Below are 27,074 nucleotides of genomic sequence, written 5' to 3' on the forward strand. Positions count from 1 at the left end.
GTGCCCGTGTGATGGCCGATAGTGAGAGGTAACTTCCCAGACATAAACGTTTTCCCTAAAGTAATATTTAAATATCTATAGCAAGTGGTAATCTTTAAATGCATCATTAGAACTTAAAACAACAGAACACACCCCTAGCACTAATTAACGAAAACATATGTATGACTTTGGACTGTCTCACGTTTTATAGCCTGGCAACAGTAAGAATTGCTTAACTACCAGTATTTTTTTCTCTCAAATTTATATAAATTATATTATTTGTTATTAATAAAACGTCACATATGAAAAGGTGGTCAGTCAATCAATAAAATTATTATTTATTGTATATTTATTGGTTGTTTCTTGTCATCATCATCATCATCATCTTGATCACATAAGAACGCTCTATGTAAATTAAGAAAAATGAATATAAAATCAAAATAAACAACTTTTAAAAGATATTCTTCTTTTATGATTTATTTCACAATAATCGATCAGTTTGTGGTTTCCCATTCAAAATTTAATTAACATCAAGTACAAAAAATATTAAAAGTAGCAGCAACAGAACAACACAAAACAAGACAATTAATTTACACTAAATAATCGATATAAGCGAATATTTTCTATACAAACAAACATTTGATAAACTGCTTGAATAATTCACTCCCACAACGACGACTGCCGGTTGAAAAGTGGAAATATAATACGTCATTCATTTTGTTTATTAAAAAGGGAAGAAATATTGCTTAAATGCCCTACACCTTTGTTATTCGGGAAATATTTATGAGTTTATGCTGATGTTTGTAACACACAATAAAAAGATGTCATTGAATATCTTTATTTCTACTTTATCGACTCAGGAAGTGAATTCATCCGTCTTAAAATATGAAACTCTAAAGAAATTTTCTTTCGGTTCTTGTTCCAAAATTATGAGTTTGAAAAACAACCTTCCAATTACTATCTTGTTATCGAAAACCTTGTGATGTAGCTTGGAATATAGCCGGTTTTATTTTCCCTATTCGTTCAATTTCACTTTGCAAAAAAATATAATGTTATGTGAATTTGCTAGACAGGTGTAAATTAAATGTAAATATTTTATAAATTAATATCTCGATTACTCGTATAATGTGTTAACAGCGTTTAAATGGAATTGATTGCTTTTTGTGGCTACACTGTTTTTGTTTGTGTGATCTTTGATTTATTCTATAAACATTTTGGTGTTTGAAGACGTATTTGTTTGTAGAGCAATAAAAATGTTTTGACTATTTATAGATCAGACGAGAAGTAAACTTAATTTCATCATTCTTATTTTGGCAATTAAATATAATTTACTTATAAGTTTTTTGAACCAATGGTGTAAACAAGTTGATGAAATATTATTATACTTATCCAGCTCTAATCAAGCAAAATATTTTATTATTTCGAATTTAAAAAAATAAGATTCAGAATTGTTGTTAAATCATTTCAACTTTAATGCTATAAGGATCGATTCGTCATTTATCCGGAAAAGATAGAGATTTTTTTCCATTGTTGCTCTGATTAAATTCACATTATTCCTTCTAGTCTTTGGAATAGGTCTACTGTGTCCCTCCTTCTTAATTGAATGTGGCCACTGCTATCTAACATGTTGAGGTGCAGTGGAATTGGGTGGATTTCAAGCTTTTTTTAACACAGGACTAACGTCAGTGATTATTAACACAGGACTTATTTCCACTTTGTGAAGGCGCTTACATTGACACTGTGAAACGTGTTAAATCGGTCGTCATTCGCTCAAATTTCGTTAAAGTATTTGAAATCTTCACGTTACTTTCGGTATGATAAGTAAATATCTTGCACCCCCGAATAATCTTACTCTGCCAAATATTGTCAAGGACATTCGACTACAGCATATATGTTGCAACTACAATATTTGCTCCCACGGCAATTGTATCTTATTTCTGTAACAACGACACGGGTCTCTTTCGGCCATAGATGATCAACTCAGCGAAAGCTGTATTCCTTATGGAAATACGTTCAACGACTGCAGACATTTAACGACAACAGCCGTAACAATAAGATCTGTCCCGTATTGTGTGTTAACATAAGTACTAGATTGATTCTGGTGAGTATAAAAAAATACTCGTAATAATTACGCAGATAGATAGATTATTCTGAACTGGGAAGTTTTACAGTTTGATCAGATTTGTTTACACAAAATCAATGTCATGCATAAACTAACTAAGACAACAAGTTTTCCTAATCTCCTGTCAGCCTCGACTTTGGGCGTTTTTCCTAACCTTCAAATTGAGAACTTGCTCAGAAGTTATTATATGGGAGATTTAATGTATTTGCGTGTCCAACGAACAATCTGTGTCCAGAGATTTTCGTTATCACATTTCCAGAATTTCTATTTGGTGGCCGATATTGATACAGATGCCATCGCGCAGGTAGTCAGTCTCAAGCGACTATGCTTTAGTTTGCGCAAAACAGTTTTCAGACACGTTAGTATCCTATAGAGTTCAACTATAGAATGTCTCGATATATCGTTTGGAGATGCTAGTTTGGATGTCGTGTATTTTCGAATATGCTTCCCGTCTATACAATAACACCTCAACCAAATCTGGTTCAATATTCTGAATAACATACGCGTCAGTTAAAATCATGAGTGTGAAATGAGTTTACTGAACATTTGATTATTTGTTTCACAGAACACTTTGGAATCTTTTTGATATAGAAATATTGAGATCCCTGGAATGAACGGATTTATGTGTGTTGCCTTCTACAAGCAATACCGTTTCGTCAAGCGTCCAATGATGGTATCAACGACTTATATAGAGGTTCTTCCATCACTACGAAGGATGTAGGATCGACTATTCAATCTGAACCTTAACGTTTTTACTTCAGTGCGAAGTACATTATAAAATAATTGAGAAGTTCATTGCTTTTCAGTAGGTGCGCATAATCCATTTCACTAGAGCAGTTCACCAAAAAATAACCCCATACATACAATTACTGTATAAATGATTTTTGGTGGCGAACCCGACGAAGTCCTTCCAATGACCCTTTTGCAGGATTAATATTTGATCATTAGCCTTCTTCGCTCTTTCCAATTTCAATATCAACTTCACATCTAGAATTATACCATGATCAGCAATAGACTGCTTCTACTTTCATACACCAAACCGAAAAAATAAACATAATCTTTGACTTTCTGACAAAATTTTTTTTTTAAATTTTAAAAAAAATTATTTGTTTTTTAAAATTTTTTGTGGTGAAAAAAAATCGGGTTAAAAAAATATTTTGTCCTACAATCATTTGGTTTCCATATTGTCTATATTAATGACTTAGTAATCCAGATATAGGTCAAAAATCGAGGTTGTCTCAGCCATTTGCGGACCGATTTTGCTGATTTTAAATAGTAAACTTCTCGAAAGCATGTCTGACTGAATTATTGAAGATTTGGATCCCGAAGATATCTGGGGTCTTCAGAAAATTAATTTCAACAGACAGACGGACATGGCTTAATCGACTCCGCTATCTATAAGGATCCAGAATATACTATATACTTTATAGGGTCGGAAAATTATATTGTGGAAATTACAAACGGAATGACAAACTTATATATAACCTTCTCACGAAAGTGAAGGGTATACAAATATGGGACCTGTCACATAACCCTTCAATTTGACACCTTCTATGCCAGAGCCATGTTTAAGTGATAAAGCATCCTCATATAATGAGCTACATAAATAGTTTTGTGTTAGTTTCCTTCTAAAAAATTTAAAATTGTTTTAGTCACTTCAGTGTATACAAGATGCATGAATAGAATTGAGTGGCCCTCTATATAACCAAATATATTTATTTAACTGATTTAATATTTGTGGATGATAAAAGATTAGCACTATATTTTCCAGACCTATTGATTACACAGTACAACACATGATTTTGGGACTCAATTCTAACAATTGCACGTGAAAGTAGCCCCAAAAATAAGAACTTATGCATCATTAGTTTTTTTCAATTTGGCTGCCGTAATAATTTAATGGCCATATGAATTTTTTTTCCTCAAGGTGGATTTTTATCACTTTTTCTATATTTTAAAACGATTATATCTCGTATACCGTACAGAATATCTCTTTTGTGCCTGAAGCAAAGTTGTATATATTGAAAAGTAGAAGAAAAATACGGAACATACCTACCCGAAAAAGGTGCATCCAGTGCCTTAAAAATCGCAAAAATTACAATTTTTTCAAATTTTTTACCAATTTTTCACCTTTTTTGCTCAATAACTGGATTACAAATCCAATTATGGACCGAACACCATGAAATTAGGTCGTGTGATTTGTGTTTATATGAAAGTTATTTATCATGAATTTTGCTTCTATACCATCATTTTTAACAGATTTATTTAAGTTTTATATATACAAAATTTATGTCACCAAATTTTATTATGATCGGTCCATAATTATTCATAGCTCCCATATAAGAAAATTATGGTATACAAGCAAAATTCATGATAAATAACTTTCATATAAACACAAATCACACGACCTAATTTCATGGTGTTTGGTCCGTAATTGGATTTGTAATCCAGTTATTGAGCAAAAAAGGTGAAAAATTGGTAAAAAATTTGAAAAAATGGGCATTTTTGCGATTTTTAAGGCACTGGATGCAACTTTTTCGGGTAGGTATATTCCGTACTTTTCTTCTACTATTCAATATCTACAACTTTTCTTCAGCCACAAAAGAGATATTCCGTACGGTATACGAGATATAACCGTGCTAAAATATAGAAAAAGTGATAAAAATCCACCTTGAGGAAAAAAATTCGTATGGCCATTAAATTATTATGGCAGCCAACTTGACAAAACTAATGATACAGAAGTTCTTATTTTTGGGGCTACTTTCACGTACAATTGTCAGAATTGAGTCCCAAAGCAATGGACTGAAAAATGTTGTACTGTGTTATACTCTGAAATTAATAATAGTTCAAAATTTATTCAGGGAATTATCCCAATAAACAATAAAGACATTGGATTTGTTGAGGAAGTGAGCTTTATATAAAACTTAATTAAGAGACCCATAATTTCGAGAAATCCGTATTAATGTGGTTTGTACTTAAACAAGCTAATGATCTGTCAAAGCTTATTAAGAGAAACTTAATTCCGAGAATTTCACGATTTAGATATTGGTCTATATGGGAGTTTAGTACGCTCTTATTTGTGTTTCATTTTATAGGTCTTATTTATAATTATATACATTATCAAAAAATATGCAGGGTATATTGATTTTGTCATTCCGTTTGTAACACACTTCTCCTAGTCCGCATACAAATGTCCCTCCGGAATACTGTTTGAGCAGTCATAAATATGTTGATTATGCGGCAATCCCGATATAATTTTTTTACAAATTATTTCTAAGTACTCTGAAATTGTATGGTGAAAATCGGACAACATTTATCCCTAGTCCCCATACAATATCCCCCTCAGAAAATGACTTGAACATTCATAACTGTCTTATAATAAATAATTTCGTGATGAAATTGTTCATAAACTAATTTTATATGAACCTAAATCTTTCTACTAACTTTTGTGAGGATCGGTCCATAATTGACCCTGCCCCCCATATAACCCTATATCAGAAAAATATTTTACTGTCATATATTGTACTTAACGAAACGTTTTGAGTACAGTCACAATAATTGCCTTTTAGAGTAAAGTCAATCATTTAAACTTCTTTAAATTATTTTATTATTTATTTTTCAATTGAATTTTGATTTTAACCTGCATAGATTTCATAGTTTTTTGGAATAATTTGTGTTACCGTGTTAATTAAATTTCTTTTGACAGCCACCAAAAATATAGGAAAATTTTCAAATTTATGTTGACTTTATGGTAAACATACAAAACATCTGTAACATAATTTCTTAATGTTTATTTGTTACAGAATAAATTGAATAAACTTGTGAAGAAATCCCCACCCCAAACAAATATTGTTTGAATTTCCAATTAAACCATTTAATTAACACTTCTTGTAACTAGTTTATTTTATAAATTATTGCAAAACAATAATCGAATGTGGAATAAATGTATGTCGAAATATATATTAGAGATTGATAAACTTTTAAATGGGTACTTGGTTATTTGGCGTTGTTTATGGGTTCGTTTCTGTGCTAAGTTTGTCTATACTATTATTATTATTTGTAAGATCGTTAAATAGTTTAGTAGATACTTTTAGTATCTCTCTATAATTTCCTTAGAAATAACATTAAATTTAAATCATTATAATAATTTCACTAATCCACTCACTCTTTCTTATAAAACTTACTTTAATTCACTTGTCTTAAAACCTAACCCATCTATCTCAATCACGCTGCTTCTGGGTATTGTACAAATTATATATTTTGAAACTTAGTATTCACTACTGATAAAAATAAACTACAATGTTTATTTTAATTATTTCTTATTAAAAATAAATAAAAGAATAATTCCCCTTCTATTCATCCAACCATACGTATATTTAGTTATTATCATTTCTAAAGCATGGAGTTGAGTACGATCGAGTACATAGAATAAATAAATAAATACTTATTTTCTGTTATTTTTGTTATTGTTTTTCTCAACATATTAATTTATACTTCGTCTATTAATTGTTTTATCTTTAAATGCATATGAAACCGGTTAAATTTCATACCATCTTTACACTACTACCGCATAATGCGGGCATAAAAGCCTTTGATATTAGATGTCATTCTTAATAAAAGATGGTAATGGCACTGGATTGCTCACACGATACGCTTATTGCAAGACGATAGCAATTTCTAAAACCGCTACTGGCTGAAGACGTTAGATGGAAACAATAAATAATCCAGAAACTGTGAGTAAAATTTAAATTTGTTCAGTAATATATTATCTCAATTTGTATCCCAATATTTGTTATGTTTTTTATTGTTATTTGGCTATGGTTGGCACAGATAATTCATTATTAAATATCGAAGATAAAAATATCTTATTGATTTATAGCCAGCCGTTTACCAAGGCCTTGCTTTACATTTTAAATCAAATATTTATCATATTAATAGCAGAAACTATGCAAATATGAATGTGTTTTATAAAAAAAACGATCATATTTAATAAAAAATTTAATTGTTTTAACTGCAACTGGTGTTTGACAGTTTTTTTTTTGTCTTGTTTAATGTTTTGAAAAACTGTCGATCAAGATAATTTAATATTTTTTTATTGTATCTTGTTAATTTTTTAAACTTCAATTCAATTCAAATATAGACAATGCCAAGTGGTACATAAAACATATGCATAGTCGTATAAATAATTAATGAAAAGTATTTGTAAACTTATTTGTCACCATTTGAATTGTATATTTATTTGGTTATCAAGTTAAATCTTAACCCGGCAATTCCCAGTGTCACCTACAGGTGACAAAGATTAACGGTAGTTTTAAACATGAAAACGGACATCACTGATAAATGTTAATATTACTTATATACAGACATTACCCTGTTGTATATCTGATTTTATTTTTGCAACGCTAGAATTTTATTAACTAGGGGATTTTTAAAAATCTTTAAGCATGGTTTTTGATTTTAACATACTGGTGTGTCTTATGATAAATAAATTTTTATAAAAATGCCAAAAGGGAAAGTATCACAATAATTTTTTTTTATAAATACTGCTAAATATTCAGGCTAACAATGTGAGCAACTTTTTTTAGAAAATCTATTATATTCTACCCAAAATTATGGGCTGTTTTTCAAGTGTCACCTTCAGGTGACACTGGGTATTATACATACATGTGTATGAATGCATACCACAAATTTTATATCTTGCAAAATTTTGACTATTGACTATGTTTTATGAAATTGTTGATATACTAGAGGCTGGAGATGACCCTGCTAACATCATATTGTTTCCTCCTGAGGATGGTGAGGTTACTAATGAAGACAGTGGAAATGAAAATGATGCTTTCCTAGCCGAATGTTGGCCTCAGAGGTTGAAGTGCAACCCAGACCCAACAGAGAAAATTAAGAAGTGGATCAAGATGCGCCACAAGTATCAGAACACATTGCAGTCCAGGAACATGCCCCGAAGAAGAAAAAGAAAGAACTTACGGTAAAGAAGTGGTCAAAAAATACTTCAGTTTTTTCTTCATGCGGTAAAGGGACAGCGATCAAGATATTCCTGGCACACTTCCTGAAGATATCAGTGTCACTGATTGCTTTGAGTTATTGTACAACAAAGATTTAATATGCCCCATTGCAGATATGAGTAATTTGTTTTATTTCAATTGATGAAACTACTGCTCCATATTATGGGAGACATAGCACAAAGCAACATATTCATGGGAAACCATTACGATTTGGGTATAAAATTTGGTCTACAGCTACGGCAAAAGGATATTTATTAAACTGCGTATTATATCAAGGATCAAGGGTCCAAGCTTGAAGTTGTAGTCAGAGTATATCTTAGGTGTCGCAATTTTTTTTAGAACTTCACTCAAGACTTCCTTAAGATCTAGGTCCTTTTAATCTGTACTTTGATAATTTCATTACTGGTCCGCCTTAGCTAAATTATTTACATGGGCATAACATTGATGGAACAGGAAGATAAAATTCGAAGTATTTAATAAATTATGCCCAGTGTCACCTATAGGTGACACCGCTATAAAAGCACAACTACCAATAGTTTTTTTATTTTAAATTTTTTTACAGCGTAAACTAGGCGTATATTTACTATTTAGAATAAAAATAAATTGTTTCTCCCTTTTGCGAGGGTATGGGAATTGCCGGGTTAAGCAGTTTATTATTTAAATTTCTAACAAGTGAAATATGTCCTAGAAATAGCAGACTAAATGGCACTGTGTGTGAGATGATTTATATAAAAGATCGTTGAAAAATGATTTCACTTGATGAGTTGGTCAATATATGATTTTTGTTCGCCTTACTTAACTTGTAAGACCCTAACAATGTTAAAGCCACATAGATCTGTGAAAAATAAATTATTGATTTATTCCCTAAGTAATTATATTCTGGCGCCCCGTTAATTATGTAATAGAATAATAAAAGTGAAATTTTCATAACAATAACATTCCTAAAAAATTACATTTACGTGTTTTTCTTAAAATTTACAACAATTTGTAAACAAATGTAAATAAATAATATGTATTTGTATTTCTATTACCATTCAAATGTCACGTCAGTAAATTCTTTAAATTTTCTCACATCTAATAGTTGTCAAAATTCAAAAAATTGTCTTTTTGTTTTATTTATTAATTTAATATGACACCTTTGAAGTAGCATACCGTACAGTGGTTTAGAAACTTATTATTTTGGAAATAATTCGGTAGATCGTGAAGGTTTGGAGTATCTTATTGAAATTTCACAGCGGATCTCAACATAAATAAGTCTCCTGGGTCTGATGGTATACCAACACTGGTCTTGAAGCAGTGTTCTTCGACGCTAGATCATTAGCTAACCTTTTCAGCACTTTATACCGTGCCGTCAAATTTCCAGTATGTAATGTAACGCCAATTCCTAAAAAGGGAGAGGCTAACAACCCTGGAAATTATCGCTGCACTTTCCAAAGTTATGGAGAGTATGGTTAACTACCATCTTGTGAAATATTTAGAGTCCAACAATTTACTCAGCGACCGGCAGTATGGCTTTCGTAGAGGACACTCTACGGTAGACTTGCTAGTATGGCAGAGTATGGCATGGTGCGCTTTTAGCAAAACTTATTGCTTTTGGTGTCGAGAGAGAGATCGCACTATACGAGTTGTTATAGATGGAATTTCATGAAACGAGTTCAAGATCAATTCGGGGGTACCGCAAGGCTCCTTCCTTTCTCCTACTCTATTTCTTATCTTTATAAACGACCTTCTACGCCAAACTTCCAACCCTATCTACTCTTTTGCAGATGACAGCAACATTTACCATTCATATTCATTCAATTATAAAATATGAATGATATGCTCAACCAAGATCTTGTGAAATCTCTGAATGGGGTTGTGCGAAATGAGTCGATTTAAATGCAAGACTCAATGTTGTATGTTAACTCACAAACGCACAACAGATCATGTTGCTCCATCTGTTTTTATGGGTGGTGTAAATATTAAGGAATCAGAAGTTCTTGATGTTCTAGGCATGAGTATTCAGTGCGATGTCCGCTGGACAAAACACATTTGTCGAGTGTCGAAAGAAGCATTCAAGTGCCTTGGTTTTCTAAAACGGTGTAAGAAATACTTCACTCCATCTGATCTCCTTACTATTAACACCACTTATATCCGACCTAAAATGGAATACAACTCTCATGTGTGGGCCGGTGCTTCGAAGTCTATTTTGGAGTTACTCGACCGCGTACAGGAGAGGGCGAATATGCTTATCGGTGACAGTAGGGTATCCAGCTCTATTGACTCACTGGAATATCGTCGCAATGTGAGTTGTGTTTCACTGTTCTACCGATACTACAATGGTATGTGCTCTGCTGAAATTAGGGAACTTGTTCCCGAAATCCGTAGTTTTTTACGCAACACACGCTATTCGGCAAGGCCACATCAATTCGTTGTCGACTGGACAGTGGATCGCACATCACATTACAGGGAAAATTCGTTCTTTAGCAGTACTGTCCGCTTGCTCCTGAAGTCTTTCCTGTCACTTTCAATATAGGAAAATTCAAATCAAATGTCCACAAACACTACTCCCTCTATCCTCCCTCCCATAACCTATTTTCCTAGTTCCAACACAATGCTTTGCATGAGTAGGGGTCATCCCCTGAGCGCTGGTCCAAAAAAAAAAGCAATGAAGAGCAATGAATAGATAAGGGTTAGGGCCTGAACTATAAGGCGGATGAATCAAAACTTCCCTAGATAGTTTTTTACAAGGTATTGCAACATCTAGCCGAGCGTTGTCACGATGTAATATTACGGTTTCATGTCTGACCGCATATTCTAGGCGTTTTTCGCTCGCTTCAAACGATTCAGTTGCGTTCGGTACAGTTTCACTGTGACGGTTTGGTCAGATTTCAGCAGCTCATAATATATATGACCCTTTTTCTTCCACCAAATACAGAGAATTACATTAGCGCTATGGATGTTTGGCTTTTGCGACGATTCGGCCTGTTGGCCGGGCTTCACATACGATCTTACGCTTCGGGTTATCGTAATGGATTCATCGCAAGTAATGATTCGGTGTAAAAATGATTTTCTTTTAAAGAGTTCAAACATCATTTCGGACATGCAAAATCATCTTTCAAGGTCTTTCGGCTTCAATTCGTATGGTACCCAATTTTCCTGCTTTTGGATGAATCCAGATGCTCGCAAATAACAACTTCTGAACCGCACAAACCATCTCTCGCACGTTGAGACAGATGGATCACATTCACCATAAGCTTCGGTGAGCAATCGGTGGGTTTCAGCGGCACTTTTTCAAATTAAAGAAGTAAAGCAAAACTTTGGCACAAAATTCGACATTTTCGAATCAAAAACTTATAATGTTCAAAATACATAAAGTTATTAAAAACAAAAACCACGTTCAAAAGATAAGCCATCTATAGTAAATCTCCCATTTTTAAGTAAACTAACGCCGTTGTAATTCTGTAGGAAGGTTCAGATTGAATGGTGGACCCTAAATCCTTCGCAGTGATGGAAGTATGTCTCTATACGTCGTTGATACCGCCATCGAACGCTTGGAGAAACGGTATTGCTTGTAGAAGGAAACCGACATGATCCTCAGGCTTGGGTTATAATCCAGGGATCTCAATATTGCTATATCAAAAAGATTCCGAGCTATTTTCTTTCCGATACCCAAAGTGACCTGTGAAACAGATATTCAAATGTTCTGTAAACTCGTTTCACACTCATGATTTTAAAGGACGAGTATGTTATTCAGACTATCGAACCAGGTCAAAACTGGCATCTCCAAACGAGATACCGAGACATTCTACAGTTGCACTCTATAGAATACTAATGTGTCTGGAAACTATTTTTCGCAAATTAAAGAATTGTTGCTTGAGACTACCTGCGTTATCGCCCCAGTTCGACCCAACCAAGACAAATAGGAATTTTGCGAAATGTGATAACGATAATCTCTGTACACAGATGGTTTGGTGTGCACGCAAATACATTACGGCCAGAGCAGAGGATGACAGGAGATTACGGAAGCTTGTTGTATTAGTTAGTTTTTACATGACCGTCAGTCTTGTCATTCTGAAAATTAATTTTTGTTTTAATGACTTCTTTTATTCCCTTCTTAAAATTATATATTTTATATAACTTAATGAATTATAAGAAGATGCTGTTGGATTTTTTAGAGGTTTTGTTTGTAAAAGAATCTGTCGAAATTGTAAAACGTTCCAATTCAGAATAATCCATCTATCAGCGTTAATTTAATACTTGTCAGACTCAATCTTGTATTTATGTTAACATACAAATACGCGACAGGTCTTATTGTTTCGGCTGTTGTCGTTAAATGTCTGCAGTCGTCGAAAGTTTTTTCCAGCGACATATGTTGTAACATGTCTGCTGTTTCGTTTAAGAGCTACCAAATAATATCCAAATTAACCACCGTTATTGAAATGATAAATATGGTACATATTAATTTTCAACAACAATTCGTTTAAAAAAGATTAAAAAAAGTCAAATCATAGCACTAATTAAATCAGCACGACTTTCAGTCACACTTATTAATATTTCAATTTTATTTTAAACACCTTTTAGCCGCTAATAACAAATACAAATATTTTTATAGCAGTACGATATTTTCGTCGTAGTTCCAAGTAATTGTGCACCGCAACAAATTTTAAAATAGATTTTGCTTAACAAAGTTACATACGTTCTAAATAATTAAACAATTGATTACTTATTAGCTACTGTTCTTTTTCAATTACAAAAAAAAAAAAAACGAAATGTATATTTAAGGGAATTCAAAACATTTTGAAAATATTTGTTAACTACAAATACAAGCATTTGTTTACATGTTACATGTAATTGGTACTAAACTTCTCATTTATTTTTTTTTTTTTAAATTTTTTTTACATTAATTGTACCCATATCAGTAATCAAAATTAATTAACACCAGTGATAAAATAAACAAAAGAACATAGAAGAAAAGAGAGGCACATCGTGTAGTATTCTAAACAATTTAGACATGAATCAACTTGTTGAAAAGAATTGTGTAAGAAATAGGGGTAGCCTGTCAGAAAAATCTGTATGACAACAATTGTGAAATGAAATACAATTAGATCGATCGATATCCACTGCAACACTTTTAAAGTAAATTACAATTGAAACGGCCGGCGACAAGCGACAGCGATTTTTAACTTAATATGAATTTGATCGGTCAACATTCGAATGTACTACTCGTCGATGAACATATTGTCAGGTAACTGCCTAATATTTGTGGTAGATTACTAGATCTAGACCGAGGCTGTGAAGAATCTAAAATTGTCATTCAAACAAGTTCACGATACCTATACGATAGGTCGCCCAGTGTATCTTTCCCAAGAACCTCTTCTGGATCGATGATGAGCCGAAGATTCTTCAATGATCCAGGCAGCTGCAAATATGATTGCCATTCGACCCTGAATGAGCTTGATTGTCAAGTTATCTAAAGGCTACAAGCTAAAATACTCAATGACTGAAATTTTCACTTCCGGAACAATTTCTACTTAGATGTTCTTCAATTGATACGTTCGTTGGTGTTTTTTTATCCAAAATTATCTCGTTTGAATCAAATTTAGAGAAGCAGTTTAGGAACATTTAATATTTCTATGCTTCATTGTAAAATAAGTATTAAAAGACATATCGCACTGGTTCCTCTAAAGATCGTCAACTCAAGATTTTAAAATGTTCAATAGAAGCAAAAAACTATTTTTTTTCAATACATTACAATGAAACAACTGTACGGATGCAACTGTATTTTTAGGCGAAATAGTAGAGAAAATGATAGCAGATTTTTACAGTGGGTAGATGTGACCACTGCACATCGATTTCTTGCAAAAAGTGAAAATTGAAAAATTTTGAGTTGACGCTCTTTAGAGGAACCAGTGCGATATATATTTACTGAAGAAATTCTCGCTTATCGTTAAGTTAAAGAGCTAACTTACTGTCCAGGTATTTTTAGAAAGTATAAACCAAAACAATCTTGGGAGACACCAAAATCACGCGACAACTGTAGCGATAGAAATCGGATTTGAGAATATTCAAGAAACTTTGTTCAGATTGAAAAAGGCTCGGGGCAACTATTACAAGATCTACTTAAAGGAAATGAAGAAATATGGAAACTGCAAGTTAACTCTCTTTTGCAAATGGTTCTTCTGGATAAAAACCATACAAGCAATATGTATGTGAAAATACTTCAGACACAGATATGTTCATGGTGTCATTTCTACCATTGCGATTGATATTGATTGAATTTGGAAGGCTTCGACCAGTAGGATGCAAACAAAGGATATATGGAAAAATCAAATACCATCTTCTACGAAATACAGCAGATCAATTAAATTTGAATTTAAAAACGAAACTCATGATGCCATTAAAAAAGAAGTCAGTGATATTAGAGCCCAAATTGCAACATTGCAGACATTCGAATTAGAGATTGACGGCCAGACAATTGAAATAAGCTACCAATTGGTGCTAACGATGATAAATACTAAGAATCGGTAATGACATTTTTGACCTACAGGATCTATAAGAAACAACGACACTAATAAGGAGTTAAGAAGTTTAAAATTGAAACATGTTCAAGGCGAATTGATTATAGATCATCCAAAACAAGGATCAGGCAATACAAATGATGGAATACAACAAGAAGGTTATTTTGAGATCCAGGTGTTGATATAAATCTTATTTCAAGATTTAAAACAATTATCGATGTACTTGTGTGCAGTGCTCAAATTGATGCTAGAAAATTTGGTGAACTGCAACAGTTGAGAAATATGTCTGCAACAGTTCAAACAAATTCTTTATCATGGAGAAGACGATATTAAGCATCATTTTGTACCACTTGGAAATCTATCAGAGGAAGTCCAGGAAAAAAGGAATAAGGATTACAGATTTTTTGCAAATGAAGATCTGTTTAATACATTATGGCAACGTCAGAATTGCACATCGGTACTGATCAATCTTCAATCTATATTTATAAAAGAGTAACGTTACTGACTGACAGATTCATCATCGCACAGCCCAAACGACAAAAGCTAAAAGCATGAAATTTTAACTGTAGGTTCCTCCATCCCCAAAACGATCCACTAATTTTGGATTTTTGGAAATGCGAACGTTTAGGGGGTAAAAACGGGTAAATTCGGTAACCTTATATCTTCAAAACTAATAAACACACAAAAAACTTAAAATTGCACGTTACTCCATTTAAAAAATAACATGACAGGTGTCTGGTACTTTTTCAAAATTCGAACTTTTTAGGGGAGAAATCGGTTAAAAACTGTATTTTGGTACATTTTTTTAGCACTCTATGTATATTTTAAACCAATAAACATAGAAACAAATTTTTATCAGATTATTTACTTATAAAAAAATAACAAACATGAATTTGGTACTTTTTGGAAATTCGAAACCTTAAGCGATAAAAATTGTGTTTGTTTTTGGTATTTTTTTATAAAATACGATTTTCTATAAACTGACATAGACATATTGTTACGAAATTGTACTTGAATTCAAATATAACGATTTTAAGGGCTGATTTAAAAGTAGTATAATGCTTTCAAATAACAGTGCTGTAATAGCAAACTGTAACATATCTGTGGGCAGTATTAAATAAAAGCTTTCAGTTGATTTGATCGTAAGTTGGCAACGCTGTTTGAATTCGAATATTCAGTTAAAGAACATTGTAGAAAGTACACCACAGATGGCGTATGTATTAGTAAGATCTAGAATATTCGAATTTTGTCAGTTAAAGCACAATCTGGAGTGCAGATGGCAGTGTTATAAATAGTGGCAGAGGTTGCAGTCGTGAGTTAGTTTATCAGAGATGCATTTCGAATAAACATCAACTGAGTGCCTTAAAGTGTGTTGTATTTTTCAAGTGAATTCGTGTAAATTATAAATTGTGTCTGTATTTCTGCGAATTTATAAATGTGTATAAAAAAACAATGAGTGACTATTTAATTCTGTTGTTGTACATTTTAAATAAATAAAGAGTTGTTACAATTTTTAAACTATTAAACGGCTTTTATTTGCAATCAAAAGTATCCGGTTTATTTAAAGGAAATAAACCAAACGTTTTGAAAAGGTTAAAACGTAACAATATGAATAGTTTATTATGAGCTCCCACCACGATACAAAAATTTATTTGAATACAATTTTAGCACTACAATGGGGATAAAAAAGGTACCAAAAAGGGGATAAAATCGGGAGAAACTACATTTTATTTGATATTATTAGGAACATTTTTATAAAATGTTTAACATTGGTTCCTGTATTCATACAAAAATTAACTAACAGAGTGTTAGTTGGAACTCGATTGCCAAGGTGTATATTGAGCCAAATCTGGATAAACAGTTTCGTACTTTTTTATACCCTTCACCTTCGTGAGAAGGGTATATATAAGTTCGTCATTCCGTTTGTAATTTCTACATTTTTCATTTCCGACCCTATAAAATATATATATTCTGGATCCTTATAGATAGCGGAGTCGATTACGCCATGTCTGTCTGTTGAAATCAATTTTCTGAAGACCCCAGATATCTTCGGGATCCAAATCGTCAATAATTCTGTCAGACATGCTTTCGAGAAGTTTGCTATTTAAAATCAGCAAAATCGGTCCACAAATGGCTGAGATATGAGGAAAAAACCAGTACAACCTCGATTTTTTACATATATCTGCATTACTAAGTCGTTAATATAGACAATATGGATATCTAATAATAGATATTTCAAAGATATTTGCAACGACGTGTGTATATAAGACCATAGTAAGTTGGACCCACAATGGTTGAAAATCGGAAACAATATTTTTTAACCCGAAATTTTTTTTCACAAAAAAAAAAAATTAAAAAGCCAAAAAAAATTTTTAAAATTTAAAAAAAAAATTTTAAATTTAAACAAAAAAAAATTTAAATAACAATTCAAAAAAACATTTTTAACAAAAAATTAAAAAAATAACTTTGGAAATATTTAAAATTTGTTTTTAAGTATAATTTGATGAAGGGTATATAAGATTCGGCATAGCCGAATATAGTCTCTCTTATTTGTTTTAAAACATATTTTTCTTGGGCACATTAACAAAGATTTGAGACATGTCTGTAGCACAAACAATTTTGGCAAAATGAAGTATTTTTAAATTTCACACTAGAGGGTGTTTAAGGAGGAAAAGAGAAATTGGTACTTTTTTAATATTTTAAATTATTTAACTTATCGACATTAAAGTTAGCTGATATGTATCGGAGTGAAGTTAGAGTTAGGAATAGGGTATAATATTTATGTACCAAAATGTGAGAACTATAGGTACTTTTTCCATCATCTAATGGTACTTTTTGAATTTTCTTTAATAATGGGCCTAGAAATGTGATCCTGAGCTAATAAGAATCCAAGGGGGAGATTTTATGGTACTTTTTCTTTATTCGAATGTTACTTTCTGAATTATCTATAATAATGGACGTAGAAAAAGTTAATTAAATAGGAATCAGATGGAATATTCAATAATTATTTCAATTATTTTGAATGCAAACTTTAAGTCCGTTTTCTCAAATATAGTTGGCAATTGCCGCCTGTAGTCAGCATTGTAATTTAGATGCAAATTATTGTGTGTGAATTGAACAAAATTGAAACTTACCACAAACATAGCTCGACGTTTATAATGAGCACAACCCAAGCGTTGATTTAATGATGATGTTGTTGTTGTATCTGATGATGAGGAAGAATTAGAATTAGTAGCTATTGTTGTTGTTGTGATATTCGATGCTGTAGTTGTTGCTGTTGTTGCTGATAAGGTGTTGCAATTATTATTTAAAATCGTTGATTTATTTTTACATGAATTAATCATGTTTTTTGTATGGACTTGACAAAGGTGATGATGATGTTCTTGCTGTTGCTCATGATGATGTTGCTGCTGCTGCTGGTGATGATGATTATGATTGGTAATTATTGTAACTTCACTTTTTAGGGGATGTTGTTGGGGTGCTTCTAAAGCATTAAAGGTGGGCGTTGACAGAGATTTTCTTAAAATCGGTTTATATTCCAGTACATCAAAATCGTTCAGTTCCTCTAGGGTCTGTTTTTGTGACTGATGGTGGTGGTGGTGTTGGGTATGGTGTTGTTGTTGCTGTTGATTCATAATCAGTGAATGTGGCAAGGCAGTGTGACGCCTTTTATTGAGAGGTGATTGAGCCATGGACTTGGTTTGTTTGTGTTGTGTATGTTGCACTATTGCTGTTGGTGTTGTTGTGGTTGTGGATGCGGTTGTTGTAGCTAAGTCTATTTGTGGCTCAGTGTTCGACATTGTTGTTGTTGCTGTATTTGTTGTTGTAATATTTAAATTTATGTTATTTAAATTGATTTGATTGAAATCTTCTGCCAGTGCTGCCTGCATGCTCTTCTTGTCCACAATCATTATTTGTAGTATTTTCAGTTTTTACAATTGATAATAAAAATTATGAAACGATAGACGCTGCCTGTCGATGGATGACTGTTATAATGATGTTGATGTGATGATGTTTTTGTAGGGAGGGAACCAACCATTCAGCTGAACTTTTATAATTGTAGTTTTGTTATTATTGTTGCCAATTGTTTATTTTTTTGTTTAAATTGATTTTATTATTAAATTAGTTCTCTTGTAAAAACATTTGTCTTATTTAACTTCAAGGAACATTCTTGATACTCGATATAATGTCTATTTTATCACTTTATCTATAATAACAGGTGTGTTTTAGAATAACACAATTTACAATTTAAGTATTTATAAATTTAAATATTTTGTTGTTTTCTTAATTTGAAAATTATTTTGTATTAAATAATATTCTCGTTATTTATTTTCAAAAAAAACAGCTTTTCAAACACGGATATTTTTCTATTTTTTTTGTTTTCTTTTCCAATATTCAAATTTAATTATTAGCTTTTTCATCTTATTTTTTTGTTGTTTTTCAAATACAAAGTTCATATTTATACTAATTTTTTTACAAATAATTTATGTATAGCAAATATTTTAATTTAATTCTTTTTTTTTGCAACTGTTTATCTTAAACATCTGTGTTTTTTCATTATTTAATATTTTTTTCATTAATTTTTTTTTCATTTAACACTATATTAAATTGCTCTCAATATAGATTATTTACATTATCTTTATTTAAATGCCGGTTTTGAATATTTTAAATAATTACATTGTATTTAATAGCAACTGTAATTTTTAATATTTAGCTCAAAAGCCAGACAGATTTTGAAATAAAATAAAATAAAATGCAATGAAATAAATGTTATTTAAGCTTTATTTAAACACTTCAATATTGTCCAACAATAACAATTACAGACAACAAACAAACAAACAAGAAAAGATCGCGATTTTTTGGGTTAAGATTTTATCAGAGTTTTTAAAACTTTTTATCTTTGTGGTTTATCTCAATTAAGGGTTGCCGAAAGTTTTATTTATTATAACTTAGGGTATTGAAATATTGGTTTGAAGTAAAAACAATTACAAAATCTTTTTTTTACATATTTATCATTCAATATTCCTTGATCTCGAAAGAAAAGAAGGCCGAATGAAACTTAATCAATCGAAGACGATTGAAATTGGAAAAACTTTCGTTCTACTGATTGTTTATATAAAGTCGGAGTACGTTGGAGAGAGGCCAAACGTACCGAAATTCTTTTTGCTTTCCTGTGTGGACGTAAAGCAGGGAAGCGCAAAAAGAGAAATTGTAGTTTGTGTGCATGTATGGGTTAAAAATAAAAAATCCGCAACAACATCAAGCAACAGAATGAAATATTTGTATTTTTACGCTTTATTGTTTGCAACTAAATGAGTAATTTGTATTTGTTATGCTCTTGCTGTGTGTTTTGTTTACTTTCGGGTTGTGTACGTGTAAATTCACGAAAATGTTCGTAATCTCAACAATATGAACGCCTACCAATGACGTAAAGGCAAGTTCAAAAGGGAGAAACAAAAATTGACGAATTGCCTAGTCTAAACTGGGACTGAGTTTAAATTTTAATGAAAACTGCTTATGCGCTGTTAGAGTTGAAATAGAAAAACTGAACTTTGTATAAAAACCTTTTCGCTTAAGTCATTGTTCGGATATAACGAAATTCAAATCAGATTTCTTTCGTTTAGAAAACGAAGGAAAGCATTCATTGCTATATTGAACGAATGCTTTCCATCATTTTCTAAGCGAAAGAAATCTGATTAGAGTTTCGTTATATCCGAACAATGACTTAAGCGAAAAGGTTTTTATACAAAGCTCAGTTTTATATTTATTGGTTTAATAACCGCATCTGCAGACTTTGGACAACATTGACCCTGCAAATTCACTTATTTGAGACGATCTATGAGAGATCGCTCTGTAGAGATCCATGTTTGGCGGTTGATTTTCCTTATTTCTCTAAAGGATAATCTAAGTTATTCATTCAATATTAATCGATTTTACGTTGAGAAGGATTTTACTTTGAAAATGCACGAATTCGAAAGACAGGTCACAAATTCAATATTCTGCATTAAACGATGCAAATTGATTTAATTACAGGAATTTAAAGATCCTTATAGTCTGCTACGAATCTATGACATATTTTGAAGTAGCATCATCTGTCTTTTCAATATTTCTTCAGTCCCATCTACACATAATAACAACTCAATTTGGAAGAACTTCACGAAACACATCCTGTAGCAAAAACAACTATGATAGTGATTCATTATCGAAAGAGGAACCGAGTTAGTCTAAAATTGAATTAATGATCGATGAAAATAAAAAATCCAAGTACGACTTTTATGACAACAAATTCGGTGCAAAACTTAAAGCTTAAACCAGACTCCTAGAGACTACTTTTTGCTCCTAAACTTTAAGAAACATGTTCAGGGAAAGATATTTAACTCGAATGAAAATGTCATAATAGAAATAAAGACTAATTTTAAAGGATTTACGGACAACAGAATAGTTTTGGAGACCAGACAATCTTTTTGCAGATCCTTTAATCTGCTCAACAAGTCCAGTTCATGAATAAAGACCATTGTTCTATTTCGGTAGCGACTGACAACAAAGTCAGGAGTTGTAAAGGCTCCCGAAAAGACCCCGAAGCAGAACCGTCACAAACCACATGCTCTAGAATTTCATTGTACATCTAGGAATTCTAAAGGGTCTTTCAATAAGCGCTTCCTATCTTAAAATTTAAATAAAATAAAGTGTGTGTGAGATATTATCGATACTATTTATTCGTTTAAATGGTCTATCATCCGAAATGTTAAATTTTCCATGACTCTGGCGCATTAATCAAATTGAATTTGACCGATGGCGTGTGTTACGTTGTATCGTCCCAAATTAGATAATTTTGTTTCTTGAAGTACCCATTCATCTAGAAATGGACCTTATCGCGTAAAATGGAAGAAGCGCGCGGAACGTTGCACGAACACAACACTCATTTTGATAAAACAATTTTATTATTTTCACATGCTATTGAACGCTATATCTGTCCATTGTGATTTGAAAAACATACTGAATAAATGATAGCCAATTAGACTGATGTAGCTTCAACAAGTCCCTTTTGGAATACCTTTACAATCAGTTCTTTCTTTCGCATTCCCGCTTGGGATGTCAACAAATGTTTACGGGTTTATAAAAATGCGATGTAAGATAAACCAATAGTAAACCCTCTTCAATATTGAGGGTTTCACGGGAATTCCCGGGAAGAGAAATCACGGAATTTTTGCAAAATTCCCGGGAATTGTTTTCTTTAGTTTTATGTGATGTTTTTGAACTTGACTTTCTCTAAAGATGCTTAAAGCTCCAAAACAAATGCAGAAGATTCATACAACAAAAAAGATTTAACAAGTTCATTATTCAAATTAATCCAAAAACTAGCGAATGTTCAGGGTTGTCGCAGAGTTCTATTCCGATCGAAAGTCGAATTATTTTAGTATTTTGATTTTTCACAAAGAGTAAAACGAAAATTTTTGGAATAAAACCACTAAGAAAGAACAAAATCAAAATCTAATGGAAATTGAAGATATTCCGATACAAATGACAAATGGTGACAGGTTTGTAAATAGCCAAATTTAGAAATCGAGTCAGTTTATCTCTTTATATTAAATTTGTATTGGATTTTTTTTATTTGTATCCAATTACATTTTAAAACCAAAGACTTTTTTAGATTTTTAACGAAGTCTACATTCTTAAAATTAAATAATTTGTTCTAGGCGGGATTTCCCGGCATCCCGGGAAATTTCAAAATGAATCCCGATTTCCCGGGAAATGAAAAAGTGCGGGAAAAGAAAAACTCTAAGCAGGATTCATCCAAAATCAGGGAAATTGGGAAGCTGAGATACCATGAACGACGATTTTGTATGCCTAAAATGCAACTTAAACGCTATAAAAGACATTTTTGCACCGAATCATTACTTGTGATGAAAAATGGAATGATAAACCGAAGCGTTAGAGTTGGCCGACCAATCAGCCGAATCGACACCAAAGCCAAATATACATGGCGCTAAGGTAATTTTCTGTATTTGGTGGGAGCAAAAGTATCCTATCTATTATGAGCTGATGTAATCTGGTCAAACCATCACAGGGAACTTGTACCGAACGCAACTGATTCGTTTGAAGCGAGCATTGGTCGAAAAATGTCCAAGAATATGCGGCCAGATATGAAACCGTAATATTCCACCTTGAAAACGTTAGGCCACTTGTTACAATACCTCTTAAAAAGGATTTAGAAAGAAGTGGTTGGGAAGTTTGGCCGCACCCGCCTTATAGTCCAGATATATCCAAATAGTATTTGTTTCGTTCGGGATACGATTCAATTCACAATAGGGTATCCGAAATTTGTTTGATTCGTGTTTGGCCTCAAAAGATGAGCAGTTCTTTTGGCGCGGAAACCATATGTTGTCAGAAAGATTGGAAAAGATCATAGCTAACAATGGCCAATACTTTGAATAAATATTTCACAAAAGTTTCAAAATAAATGGTAACATTTAAAAAAATTACGCATTTTTAAGTCATACACCCAATAATAAAAATGTGTGAATTTTGAAATTGTAGATTTAGCATGTTTTAGAATAGACTTAGAGAAAGCCTGTACGTATTCGATTTGCTGGAGAAATGTACCGATATTGATCGTTAATAAGGATCTCGGATTTCTTAGCTATTTGCTTAACACAGGGAATAAGTGAGGGAATAATAGCTAGTTTTAGTTTTAAAATTAACGAAATCGTTCATTCAAAATATTAAGCCAACTGGTATATCACACACTAAACAAACATGCGCCTATTGCTCTGCACATAATACCTTTAATGATGGAAACTAAATTACTTTAGCAACCCTAATTGATTAATGGTACGTACGAAATCCAAGACAAGTTCCCCGAATAATTGAATTCAAAACGGGTGTTAGTGACTTTTTTTTTAAGAAACTGAAAACGTGTCTCACATTAACAATCAAAAATACTTAAAGACACACAAAAAAAAGCGACAAAAATGAAATTATATGTATAAAATTGAACAACAAAAACAAATAGACTCATTTTGGCATTATTTTTTCGAATATTTATTCTTATTTTTGTGTATTTTTTGTTTGTAAACCACTTTGTGCACACACACAAATTATTATTGATTGAAATATTGAAATAAATGTTAAATTAATAAAAAAAAATCCCCCGTTAATTAATGGCGGATTAAAATATCTAAAGCAAGAAAAAACAAACATTTGTTTATTGTTATTTTGCATATTCAAATATTAATTTATAATTTTAATTAACATAAATTTAATTTGAATTAATTCAAAGAAATAAACGTGAAACTAAAGCATAAATATAATTATTTAAATTAAAAAAAGAAAACACTCATACTAACATTATTTTTTATCTTTCAAGGAGTTTAAAATTGCATTGTATTCTTTCCTTGTTTTATTTATTTTTTATTTTTAAAAAACACTTATAATTATTCTTTGTTTGCATTTACTGTATTTGCATTTATTTATATTTTTATACAGCCACCACAGATTTCTTGTAAAATTCTTGAGTTGTTGCTTTTTTTTCTTTTTCTTCAAGTCTTTGATTATCAATAATTTATTTAGTTTTGAATTGCAGATTTCAACTTTTGCCAAAACAAAAACAACTAAGAAAAATCAAACAAAAAAAAACACACACTTTAAACGTATAAGCGAGCGTTGACAGTAGTCGCGTGCCGTCACTACCACAACTCGAGTTGAACTTCAGAAATTCAAAACAAACCGTTTAGTTTAAAGACTCAACGTCTACTGAAATTTCAATACTCGCTTAATGTTTTATTACGAATGTTTTGAATGAATGTATCTCGTATCGATTGAACGAACGTGCTTGTTGAGCAATTGTTCTCGATACATGATATAAATACTCACTCACTCTCTTCCATTTTATAAGCAAACCAAAAAAAAAACTGGCAAAGATCAGCCACAGAAAAGCATTGATCAACAAATAAAATACTACATTCGAAAAGTATCTGTGTTCTTTTTTATTTGTTTTGTTTTGTTTTCGCTTTCTCTCTTATCAATTTAATTTGTTTTGTTGCAATTGTTGTTGTTGAAATGCTGATTTGTATTATTGTTTACACTTGATTGACAGTGGGGCAAGTGGGAAAATTTACAAATATTAAGCCGGTTTAATAGTTTTTGAATATATATTGAGCTGTCCCTTAATCTCTGTTATATTTTACTATTGCTATATTAACAAATTTAGGTTATTAAGTTCATTCGATCATTCATCTTGATCACCTGATTACCATCCCAATTCTCTTCAAATCAGGGTCTGACAATTCATTGAGTTCATGGAAGACACATCACGGCGACCAAATGCTGCGTGTGAAGATCGACTGAGCATGACTTCTGGCTGACGTAGTGATCTAATCCTTTTAACATCAATCAGTTATAATTCAATCCACTTAACAGTAATCCAACATTCTTCGTAATTTACAGAGATTATTTCAGCTCTATTGATTGTCGCGACCACCAATAACCATAGAAATTCTCATGGAGTTCATGGAATACCCATCATCGTAACAACATGAATGTGAAGATCAACTGAACATGGCCTTTGGCTAACTTAGTAATGCAATTCATTTACGACCAACAGTCACTTATAGTTCAATCCATTAATGCAGTAATCCAAAATTTTTCATAATTTAGAGAGATTATTTAAGCTCTCTGGAGTATATTACATATATCGTATAATGGAACTACGACGTGATTCTATCTTCGGCATTTTAAGATAATATTAAATAGAACGTTTAAAACTATAACATGTTTCAAGATTATTCCGAATAAGTTGAGGTTAATACCGATGCCCATTATGTCTAGCAAGGTTGCAAGCAAGGCTGCCGAATCTAATTATCTTGTATAATATGAGAGTTATGGACTGATCGTCACATAATCCAGTAGTATGATTGTTGAATATATACAACTGATCTATGTAACATGTTGTTTCGTTATTGTGTTTTTCGGAAGTGATTCTTATATAGGATCTATTACCAACTACATATTGGCCGATATTTGTAAATTTAGGTACGGAGATTTGTGTGGACATTATTTACATCGAGTATTCACAAAATAAAGAAGTAAAGAGCAGAGCTGGCAGAAACGAGAGGAAATGGACGGAAGTCCTGGCACAAACGGCAGCCAATCAGGTAGAACCCTCGATACAGGATATCGAAAAAGCTCGCTAATAAGAACTTCGACTCCTCAAAACGTTACGAAACAACAATGGAGATCTCATCACCTGGTAAAACAGCCAGCTGAATATCTGGGTACACCACTACTCCAACATGTTGTCAATGGACGTGAACATACACCAACCATTATCTAACTGCACTCGGCACATCAAAAGGAATGACATAACTACAATCTCCCCCACTATAAGCGAAATATCAAACGCTATTTGTGCCCTTAAATACCACAAGGCTCCAGGGTCTGACAACATTAACCCAGAGCTGCTAAAAGCAAACTCCCAAACAAGTGCCTTACTGCTTCAGAATATGGTGCAAAGACTCTGGAAGGATAATAAACTTTCCAACGAACTGAAAGAGGATTTGATCATCAAGAAAGGTGATCTCACGGAGTGTAAAAACTGGAGGGGGATCACACTCCTAAGCAATGATAAATAAAGTAATCGCAAACATTATCAACATGAGACTTGCTAACTCCCTCAACAAAGAGTTTCGTTGCGAACAGGCTGGATTTAAAGCTCAAAAATCCTGTATAGACCACATTAATAGCCAACGCATAATTATTGAACAATCAATGGAATGGAGATTCCCCCTATACCTGGTCTTCATCGACTTTGAAAAAGCTTTCGACACACTTGTCCACACTACCATTTGGAAGGAACTCACATGTAAAGGCGTGCCTAGGAAAATAATAGGGATTATCCAAGAGGAATTCAGTTAGCGATAAGGTTAAAGCTAGTGTACGACAAGGTTGCATCTTGTCGCCGTTACTCTTTAACGTAGTGATGGACATTGTCATGAGAAATGCAACGAGCATCAACAGAGGCATAACATGGGCTTTAGCCACCTGGCCGATCTTGACTATGACGACGACATATGCCTTCTAACTAGAGTTTTTCATGGGAATTACCGCGACGTGAAATCCCGGGAATTCCGCAAAATTTACAATTCCGATATTCCGGGAAATTGTGCGAGAATTCCCGGGAATTATTTTTCTTAGTTTTATGTGATGGGTTTTGAGCTTGACAGCTATCACAGAATTCTACCCCTATCGAAAGTGGAATTATTTCAGTATTTAGCTTTTTCACAAAGAGTAAAACTAAAATTTTTGGTATAAAACCACCTTCCGTAGATTTGAATTTTGTTATTTGGTTTTCTTCAAGTTTTAATTAACTTAATTCTGATGATGTCTCAAACTGCACAATGAGAGCTCGGCAAGCTTTTGGCCAACTAATTACAGTGTGGAAATCACCATCAATCT

General features: G+C 32.3%; 1 protein-coding gene across 2 annotated transcripts in view; it reads right to left on the minus strand.

Annotated features, from left to right (window-relative positions):
- Nucleotides 1-24,325, minus strand: part of Rchy1 (Ring finger and CHY zinc finger domain containing 1) — a 30,099-nt gene extending 5,774 nt beyond the window's left edge. The window contains exons 1-2 of one of the 2 annotated variants that reach the window (XM_065499446.1): nt 23,969-24,322; nt 17,756-18,828 (exon numbers count right to left, since the gene is read on the minus strand). In XM_065499446.1, coding sequence (XP_065355518.1) covers nt 17,756-18,532 — 777 coding nt within the window. In that variant the 5' untranslated portion in view covers nt 18,533-18,828; nt 23,969-24,322. Of the gene's footprint in view, nt 1-17,755; nt 18,829-23,968 lie in introns of both variants that reach the window. The other variant, XM_065499445.1, reaches the window with a different exon arrangement.
- Between the last annotated feature and the right edge of the window lie 2,749 nt (nt 24,326-27,074).

Source organism: Calliphora vicina, chromosome 2 (assembly GCF_958450345.1).
Source record: "Calliphora vicina chromosome 2, idCalVici1.1, whole genome shotgun sequence".
Taxonomy (NCBI): Eukaryota; Metazoa; Arthropoda; class Insecta; order Diptera; family Calliphoridae; genus Calliphora; species Calliphora vicina.